Source organism: Mangifera indica, chromosome 5 (genome assembly GCF_011075055.1).
Source record: "Mangifera indica cultivar Alphonso chromosome 5, CATAS_Mindica_2.1, whole genome shotgun sequence".
Taxonomy (NCBI): domain Eukaryota; kingdom Viridiplantae; phylum Streptophyta; class Magnoliopsida; order Sapindales; family Anacardiaceae; genus Mangifera; species Mangifera indica.
In genome coordinates, this window is record NC_058141.1 from 15,548,166 (window position 1) to 15,558,024 (window position 9,859).

The window sequence follows — 9,859 nt, forward strand, 5'->3', positions numbered from 1 at the left end:
TAGAGTGTAAAGGCACGATTTTAATAATAATCAGGCTTCAACAATGACCAAAAGTCTACTTAAATTGACATGCACAGGAGGCACCGCACGGCAACTCCAACTCATACAAACAAAGTATCTTCTCATGTTAAAAGATTGCAAAGTCTGAACCACCTTTCTGAATCAAGTTGAACCCAACCCCTTCTTTGTTTTTGGCTGGGGGCTGAAAAAAGACAAAAATTACCCTTTCACAACCTTGCTTTGGTCTCAATTGTGCTTCCAAATCATCACCGGAACATGTGCTAGGTTGGTTGACGAGAAAAAAATATACAGTTGATCCAAGTTTACCAGTCAAACACGTACTCTCACGCATCAATTATAAAAAACCCATATTTTTTTTTTATTTTACCTCTGATTTTGAAAGGTCAAATAACAAATTTACTATCAAAGAAGTCCCCAACTGTTCAATTGTTTTAGTGTTTAGAACCTACCGTGGTTTACCAATAATCTTTGCAAGAGCATGTACCATCTTCAAAATGATGAAACCGATTTGCATCTCTAACAATAATCTTCCGTCTATAAATATAGGAGATGAACTTGAAAAATGAGTGGCAATCATTGCAAACACGGAGATTCTTCGTTACCTGAATTGCCATTTCCGGCTCCATCTTCATAATGCCGAAAGCAACAGCCAGCTTCTCGCTGTGATAATTCAGAGCATGCTCCTTGTCTTCCTCTTCGACATCGTGTAGAACACAAGATAAGTCTGGTACGTATCCTGCCATCTTCATCTCAACTGCCAAGCTCCTGACTTTCTTGAAAACTTCTTTCCAGTATGGATTTACTTGGTCTGCTGTGTGGAAGCCATGAATCTCTTTACCAAGCTCAACCACACTGAAAGCTGCAGCTTTCTTCAATCCCTTATTCTTCATATCTTGTCTCAGCTTCCCTACTTCTAGCCATTTGTTTGATGCAGCATATATATTTGACATGAGCACATAGTATCCAGCATGTTCTGGCTCAAGCTGGAATAACTTATTGGCTGCAATTTGTCCTAATTCAGTATCACCATGGATTCTACAAGCCAAAAGCAACGCACCCCATACACTGTCATCTGGTGATGATGGCATCCGTTTAATTATATCAAAAGCTTCATACAAAAGCCCAGCTCGGCCAAGCATATCAACCATGCAAGCATAGTGTTTGACCTCTGGTTTCACAGGTAGCTTTGTCATATCTGCAAAACACTTTCTACCTTCATCAACTAGGCCCGCATGACTACAGGCAGAAAGAATGGATGTGAAAGTGATGTGGTTTGGATCAACCCCTTCCTGTTGCATCTGTGTGAAAAGTTCTAAAGCCTTTTTACCTTGTCCATGCATTCCATACCCAGAAATCACTACGTTCCAAGTGCTAACATTTCGTTCACTTGGATGGATATCCTTGAAGATATTCTCAGCAGTATCTAAATCTCCACATTTGGAATACATATCCATTAATGCATTCAAAAGATTTGCATCAATTTCCATATTGCTATTGATGATAAACTTGTGAAGTTTTCTTCCAAGGTGACGGGAACCCAAATAAGCACAGGCAGACACCAAAATCAACGCTGTCACTGGATTAGGTCGACACCCAGAATCCTGCATCTCATCAAAAAGTAGCAAAGCTTCGCTAGCTTGACCATTTTGTGTATATCCTGAAAGCATAGAATTCCATGAGATACCATCTTTTTCCTCCATCCGATCAAAAACCATACACGCTTCTTCAATACTGCCACATTTAGCATACATAGCAACAATTGAGTTCCCAACACTTAAATCCTCCATAAATGCATTACATAAGGCATAGCCATGAACCGCTTGCGCCTTCATGACATCTCCCAACTGACCAACAGCTGAAGCAACACTCACTATAGTAACTGAATCCGCCAAAATACCCTCTTGCTGCATCTTTTGGAACAAAACAAGTGCCTTTTTAGGTTTTTCTCCTTGTTCATAGGCCGTAATCATCGAAGTCCATGAAACCAAATCTCTCATCAGCATTTTATCAAAAACTTCGCAAGCATCATCAGTTTGACCACATTTTGCGTACATGTCCACCAAAGCCGCTTCCACGTATAAATCCGAATGGAACCCAGTTCTTACAACATCTCCGTGAACAACTTTCCCTTCAACAATCAGAGATTTTGAAGCGCAGACTTTGAGTACAGAAGGGAAGGTATAGTTATTTACTGAAATGCCACTTCTTCGCATGAGTGAATACAAGTCCAGAGTTTCAGCGCAGTGGCCATTATTAGCATAGGCTCGAATCATAGTGTTCCAAAGAAAAGAATCTGGTTTGCAATTGCGGATATCATTGAAAAGTGAGCGAGCAGTATTGGGCTGTTTAAAGTTGGAGTATTTGATGATTAATTGAGCACCCAAATGGGGGTTTTGAGAGATGTGGCCTGAAGTGGTGAGAGAAGAATGTATCTGTTTGAGAGGGGCCAAGATGTTACAGGACTTCAGCAGTTGATCGTAAAAAGAGGTCTCGGTTGAATCAAGAAGCGACACCAGACGTTGCATCCCTTCTCTGGAGAAGCTACTACATACATCAACTAGCTTTCCCAGTTGTAGGATGCACGTTATATTTAATGAATTTTATCTCAAACTAAATCCTAAACGTTAAACCCTCAAAGTTACATTGATTGACACAATCACACGGAAGAGCTCACAATGAATATTTATACATTTAACATACATTTTATCTGACCCAACAAATTTTGTTCATCTTTGAAATCACTATTGTTGAAGATCTGCAGATGAGGTTAGTTGAATATTGCTCGAATTGCTGTGCGTAAAAATTTCCCTTAAAAACTCTCTGATGAATCAATCTGACTCCATAGCATCTCCGCATAAGCATTCTCCTCCTCCTTTTCCTCTGCAACATAATCAGTAGTTGCTTCTACTTCATCTTCTTCGTCTTGGATCTCCTGCATCATTCCTTCTCCAGCTGCAACTTCAGCAAGATTTGATCTTTGTTCATCGGTAAGTTCAGCTAAGGCATCCCTCATGGCTTTACCAGTGGCTGGCCTATCTGTAGGCGTGTATCTAGGAGCAGGCACAACAAATGGCAACACAACATCATCCATGTTACCTCTATCCTTGGTCTCTGTTGGGGGAAAAACAAATATAATCCCGAGTTCATAATTACAGATGTGAAGCCTCAAATTTGAGGATGTGTTAGTTTTCTCAGGTCCATTAGCTTTCATGACAGATGGGCTGGAAATGCGTCTTCCCCAAGCAGCCGCGCTGAAATTATGTGATCCACAGTAAACCCAACCAAAGGAAGATGCACCTGTCCTAGACTGAAAGCTTCTACGTGCCACCTGTCCCCAGAGTCATCAAACTCAATAGTGTTTTTATAGGTTTTTTTCCTTTGTAACAGTAACTTCAATTTTTCGTTCTTTCAAGAAAAACTTCTAACCATTCAAATACAGTAAGTCTCTTACTTTGACATGCATTGGATGTCCAACCCGATCATAAGGGTAAGGAATTGCATCATGAAGAATGTTTACAGCTTTTAGTCTCTGCCATGTTTTCTGTGTAAAGAACATATAAGTTGGAGAATCAGAATATACTTCTTGTATGGCCGATGAAACAAATGAATATGAGAAAAGAAGCATTTGAGAGGGTGCCTTTTTAATTCATTATGTAAATATTGAAGAGAACATAATTACCAGGGGTTTATCACTAAAATCACTATGAGCTGATTGAAGACCATCATACCTCTGAGAAGCAAAGAATTCGCTTTGAGGGCAAGATTCCGTCACATGCATTCTTCACTCTTTCAATAGTCGGAAAAAGTATTTTAATAGATGGGCTATTCAATTCTTGGCTTGCACTCCAGCAGCCCCACTTTAAAAAGAATATTTAAATTACTTTTTTGAAACAATCATTTTCAACCTCCTATGCATATGTGTGTGTGTGTGTGTGTGTGTGTATGCAAATCTAAAGGGTAACCTCTGGATCAGACTCTTCAGAGTCAAAGAATCTCAATGATTTTTTTCCAGCAGCTGCTGCAAATGCAGCTAGAAACGGAGCATTGACTGAAGACCCAACTGATGATGAACCTTAACAAAATAAATGGTGTCAAGTATAAACATTTTGAAATAGTAAATAGTTTGGATAGCACAAATTACTCACCATAAATAAAATCAGATTCTTGAATCTCAGGCCACCGGTACTGACCTAAAACCTTGTAAAAACAAATAATTAAAAGTAAGTACCCAATTTTCCAACAATTAATGCTTTTCCTTTTTATAAGAAAATAATGTGGTCTTATTAAAATACAGCATTTAGGATCAGTTCTCTTTCCTACTAAAACTAAGCAAAATGTCAGGGCAGCTTTTTTTTTTTTCTATACCAATGAATTCCAACTATTACATTTATTACAGCCAGGCCTGTTTGTACTTCTCATATAGCAGGTCCTACATTGTATTACAACTCTGATGACAGATCCCTTCAGTTCTATTTGAAGTTGATATGGCTATTTATTACCCTATTAGCCAAGGTCAACACTAGCTTAAGCTTTGGATTGGCTCCTTTATCAAAGTAAACTCCAGGCTGAAGAAACTAGAAAAATAATTCTTCTTTTCAATTAATCCTATGTCTTGCAAAATTTTGGAACACACTTTCAGTCAATATTCTTGCATCCAATAATTTCAAATCCAGGATAAAGTCATGTTGTTTCATAAAAACAATTTGCAAGAAAACATTTTCCATGGAATTATGTCACAAAAGATGGACATTGAATAGCAATGCAATCTGCATGAAGCTTTAAAAAAAAAAAAAAAACTCCACAGAGACATTCTATCAATACATGCATCAAATACATGTTTCCTATTATAAACACAAGCATTAGTTAGAAAGGATAGAGTGACTCACATATTGCAATCATCACCATTATGCCTAAATATATGCAGTTGAACTATGGAAACACGTAACTCTTCCAAACTACAGTACAATACCTCTTGCAGTCTCCAGATTCCTCTACATCTCTGAATTGAAGCAATGAGAGAGCTTAATGCAACAACATGTTGAGGTTGCATCATCTTTGACATATCTGAAAAGTGAGGCCCCTGCACAGCCAATCAACATTTGCATACTTTAGGCCCATTTCATATGAAAATGCAATCATTGATAGCTGAGCTAAATCATGTTTCCAGGCAAATATATTGAATAAATGGCAGAAATACCCTGCCTGTAAAACATGTAGCATCAGTTGTACTTTTTTGTTGATTTCTCCTAAAGCAGCAGCGAGGACATTGTCAATGGAGACAAATCCAGAGAATTTTATAAATCCAGCATCCCACAAGGGAGAAACCCACTTCGAGATATTTCTAGGCAAAAAGCCAAGTTGAACACAGTCTGGAGCAAGGAATGAAACAAAAGATTATTTGTACAACCAACAGCATGAAAAAATCACAACCACCACAATGCTTGCAGACCTTCAATGAAGTTAAAAACAACAATGGAAGAGCATATACTAAAAAAAACCAACCCTTCTTTGAAACTTGAATGAGTAATTTACCTTAATAAGAAGGATGAGAGACAATAGAGTGAAAAGAAGCAACATAAGAATACCTTAATACAACCCATGGAGTGCTTGAAACAATATCCAATGTGTGCTACCACACAAATAGGTGGACAAATATTCTATATATGGAAGAAAAGTGATGAAATCTTAGATGCGTAAAATTTACCTCCCTCAGAAGATTTATCGGGGTTGGGAACAAGAACCATGACAGCATTAACATCTGCAGGTCCATTGGTGTTTCGTCTTAAAAAAATCTCCAATGTCCCAAAAGCATTGGCACAAGATTTGCCAAGAAAAGATGCGAGTTTCTTAATTTGCAGACCATTAGAGTCTGCTGCATTGTGAAAAAGGTGGCTTAAACCAACCACAGATGCTTCAACTGAACCAAGAAACTTTACACTTGATGACCCTGATGCAGTATGATTGACCTGAAAGAAATTAAATGTGTAGAGTGAGACTCCCCTATAGCTAGGACCTTCACACACACAACCCTAAGGCCAAGCTTAAAATGCCTCTGGGAAAAAGAAAGATGATGGACATAATTTAAATAAAAAAAAAATGCCAGACAAAAGATGCCAAGGGTGAAAAAGTTTATTTCAACCTATGGAAGATCTGGATTTGGAGGGTAAAACACAATTAAAATGATCAAATAAAGATATAGATCTATGCATTTGTGTATCTTTGTGTGTGCATGCATGGTCTATTTAAGGATTACAGTAAAACAATCAGCTATTAAAAAACATGAACATTCTTAGATACAGACACAGACACGACTGGTTGGGAAACTCACAGGTTTAAAATATGGGAATTCTGGCACAGTGGGCTTTCCACAAGAATAAATTCCAGGCACTGAAGCAATTAAATGTCCTGTTGCCTCACCAAAGTCATATTTTGTCAGGTCCAAAATCCAATGGGCTTGACTGGGAACATCAACCACAAGAGATGCCATAAAGCTGGCCAGCTGAGCAGCAAAATCAAATCTTGAATCCTGATTAATTTCTTCAACAGTAGGTTGAATAAAAAGAGATAAATAATCAGGTTCACTCCTGCGAGGGAAATCTTGCCACCATATTGTATTAGTTACATTGTTCCACTGCAAATGTCATACAAACTGATGAGAAATCATACAAAGTAATTGTAAAATCAGTTACTAACAATTGGTACAGCTATATGAATAATTCATGAACATTAACATAAAATGCAAGAGCACAGCAATAAAAGAGAGTTTAGAGTAATCAGAAGAGCTTTCCTTCAAACTTGGACACAAAAGATCACTCCCGTTAGAGTTTCAAGTGCATTGCAAACAGATTACATAAAGGTAAATATCCATGCAATATAAGCAGATACCATAAGTACTCCAAAAAAATCACATTATCAAACTCCAGTATGAGAGCCCCGGTTCTTGAACAGCACCACCAACACAAAAGGTTTCATGAACAAAAGCCAGAAAGCAGAAACATTTGCGAACTCAGGTGAGCAATGCACGACCTGAATTCTTGTATTGCTTTGCTTGGAACACATGCAGAAAACAAAAATCCTATCAGTTGAAAGGGAGTCCTCCAATCTCTCCCACAGGTTTATGTATATACATTAAAAGTCTACATGTTCTAGCATAACAACTTTTTACCTACCAAATTACGGTGAAACTCTAACACTATTGTCAAAGTACATATTATGTAAGCACCATATAAAACGTGAAAAACATAACATTAAAGTAAGTTTTCACCTGCTTTGCCACTAAGTTAGCAGAAGTAATGATGATACGAATACTGTCCTCTCTCTGCAAAACAAACAATTTTGGATGATGACAAGCAATGCCTTGTTTCTTCCGGTTTTCACCAAAAGCTATAGCCTCTGGAAATGGAGGAAACCTATCATAATAATGGTTATTTCACAAACATGTTGATCAAATTTGAAACAACATAAATCAATCACATAAACTAGTTTTAATCTTTTAAAAAAATCAAAATGTGAAAACTTTACTTACACTAAAACTAAGTTCGGAAAATCTGGGTAAGGCACTGAGGTTCTTTTGTCAGCACTTGAACTCCAACATCTCTCAGTGTTGTGACATGCAACTGTCACTGGCAAATGGCAAGGAATCTCACAATATGATAAAAACCTAGCAAGATAACTATCTTAGACTTAAAATAGAAAATCAACTCAAATAGAAGCACTTAAATAGGGTGCAAATACAACTAGACAAAAATATAATCATCAAGGGAAACCATGTGATGCACTGTGCTAATCAGACTAATTATACATCTAGTTTCCCCAAATATTTTCAGCAATGGACAATAAATATCCTGAAAGCGAAAAAATAATAATGGAAAGATAAAAGCAACTTTACCATAAAATGTCACTGGTAAATGTAGCAATAAATAGTTGTGAGATACTTTCCACAGGATAAAGAAGCTCTGGTAGGGAAACAACATTGCAAGTGGATGAAGTCTGGTCCATAAATTCAAGACGGTTCAAGTAAAATTTCTTCCCAGGAGGCAAACAAGTCTTGCCTGATTTCCTGCTCAAACCATCAAATTGAAGAGCATTACCTGTTGCTCCAGGATTCAATAACTTAGCCTTGGAAGAATTATTAGCGGCAAGAGTATTCTTGCAAGCAATTCCAATATTGTCTCTACGACATAAATTGACACTGTGATTACAAGGATCCATGCGACTATGATATGGCTCCATTGCCACTACTTCTTTGTCATGAAATGTTGCTGACTGCACCACAGTGATTGCTTTATCAGAAGGTATTTGTTCTTGCCTAGGAACAAGTTTAATCCTGTTCACCTCTAAGTCACCAAGAACTGGAACTTTACCAATATTACTTAGCACCAGCCCTGGACTAGTACTACAACCATAAGTACCTTCCATTTGTGAATCAGAAACAGCGAACTGCCAAGTGCAGGACATGGGATCATCACCACTCAATATATTTCTACAATGACTCAAAAGAAAGTTTGCTCTCCCAATAAGATCACTGCATTTGAATCTTAAAAAATCACATTCCAAGTTCCCGGCATCACTTGTCTGTAAAGCAAAAACCCTCTTGTTCCTCTTCCCACTAGATACAGAACCTTGGGAGTACCCTGAACAGGTCATTGTCCCAAACGCATCATTGTTTGGCCGAAAAACAACTTCTTCCTTAAAAACAATCCCTAAAATTACAAACCCAATTCGAATCCCAGACCTACACAAACCTTCATTCCCACAAACAAGCAAAACCTCATCACCAGCATTCAATTCTCTAACCATCCCCCTTTTAACCCTAACACCATTAACAAACACCCCATTTAACGAAACCCTAACCCTAGAAAAAGCCCCAATCTCCGCCTTCTCTTCCGATAATTCATCAGAATTAAGTAACCTTCTTTTCCTAAATTCATTAACAACACAAGTAAAATGGGGCAATAAAAATGTTCCATCAAGAATATAAATCTTGCGTTCAACACTATCAAACAAAATTTGGCAGTGTTGCCTACTGACAAAGCGGCTATTGAACGTGAAGTCGCAATTGCGGCTGGTTCGACCGATGGTGTACGGCAGGTCCGGTTTGAGTGAGAATGAGTGGATAGGTGAGTGTGTGACTGACGAAATCAAAGGAAGATAAAAACTCTGAAGGGTAAGGAGTGCTGTTTTGGCAACAATTCTTGATCGTTTGCTAGGTGGATAATTCTCCTCATGACTGTAGCTGTTCAACAATAATAAATCTGAAGAAGCGTTCATAACAAAAATTAAAAAAAAAAAAAGAATTGAAAGAATTGGAAGAAAAAATGGTGACTTCCAGTTTCAGTGGTTATGAATTTCCCTCCGAATTTCTTATTTAAATGGCAACCGCAGCGGATAGGGTGTTGTAGTTATAAGGCCCATTGAATATCTAGACTCAGGCCCTAAAAACAATTTACTATATAATATATATAAGTGCACCTTCACCTTGACCTTCCTTCCTATTTGGCTCAAGCAGAAGCAACCAGACCGCCCAAATCTGTTGCCAGCTAAACGCATGGATGGAAAATATTGATCTTCTTTCTTATGTCCAAAGTCAACAGTGGGAACTTCACTTCCCCAACCGCCATTACTCGGAAATCAAGATCAATTATCCACATAAATTTAGTCAATCATTATTATGTATTTTTTTTTATTTGTTAATGAAGACCCACAACTTCAATTTATTTTATTACGCTAATTAATCAAGTCCCCATTTACAAATTCACAGATTCCTGTGAATTCTAAAACACATCACTTTAATTACACTTTCTCATAGTCTTACAAGAACAAATAAAAAAAGTGGGTC

At 37.7% G+C, this 9,859-nt stretch overlaps 2 protein-coding genes across 4 annotated transcripts; both read right to left on the reverse strand.

The window, feature by feature from the left end:
• Positions 1-2: 2 nt before the first annotated feature.
• On the reverse strand, positions 3-2,546 carry LOC123216825 (pentatricopeptide repeat-containing protein At4g33990-like). The gene has a single exon (XM_044637409.1). It carries the CDS (start codon positions 2,544-2,546, stop codon positions 477-479), a length of 2,070 nt encoding a protein of 689 aa, XP_044493344.1. The 3' UTR covers positions 3-476.
• A 93-nt stretch (positions 2,547-2,639) lies between these two features.
• On the reverse strand, positions 2,640-9,385 carry LOC123216821. Of its 3 annotated transcripts, none has more exons than XM_044637405.1 (12): positions 7,910-9,377; positions 7,547-7,693; positions 7,286-7,430; positions 6,350-6,652; positions 5,726-5,987; positions 5,224-5,390; positions 4,991-5,101; positions 4,167-4,218; positions 3,984-4,093; positions 3,750-3,878; positions 3,473-3,562; positions 2,640-3,349 (listed from the first exon to the last, which is right to left on the reverse strand). In XM_044637405.1, exons 1-12 carry the CDS (start codon positions 9,289-9,291, stop codon positions 2,831-2,833), a joined length of 3,417 nt encoding a protein of 1,138 aa, XP_044493340.1. In that variant the 5' UTR covers positions 9,292-9,377; the 3' UTR covers positions 2,640-2,830. The 3 variants fall into 3 exon arrangements, 2 of the variants coding, with proteins under 2 accessions (XP_044493340.1, XP_044493341.1); XM_044637406.1 differs by having other exon boundaries at positions 7,547-7,681; positions 7,910-9,375; XR_006502352.1 differs by having other exon boundaries at positions 3,329-3,349; positions 3,701-3,878; positions 7,910-9,385.
• Between the last annotated feature and the right edge of the window lie 474 nt (positions 9,386-9,859).

What these genes read in the sequence shown, in the direction of transcription:
- LOC123216825 (XM_044637409.1), bottom strand. Translation starts at nt 2,546, where the DNA reads ATGCAACGTCTGGTGTCGCTTCTTGATTCAACCGAGACCTCTTTTTAC.
- LOC123216821 (XM_044637405.1), bottom strand. Translation starts at nt 9,291, where the DNA reads ATGAACGCTTCTTCAGATTTATTATTGTTGAACAGCTACAGTCATGAG. An exon ending in TTTACCAGTGACATTTTATG is followed by an intron (nt 7,694 to 7,909) that starts GTAAAGTTGCTT and finishes AGTCTAAGATAG; the next exon opens with TTATCTTGCTAGGTTTTTAT. An exon ending in AATTCCCATATTTTAAACCT is followed by an intron (nt 5,988 to 6,349) that starts GTGAGTTTCCCA and finishes AATTTCTTTCAG; the next exon opens with GTCAATCATACTGCATCAGG.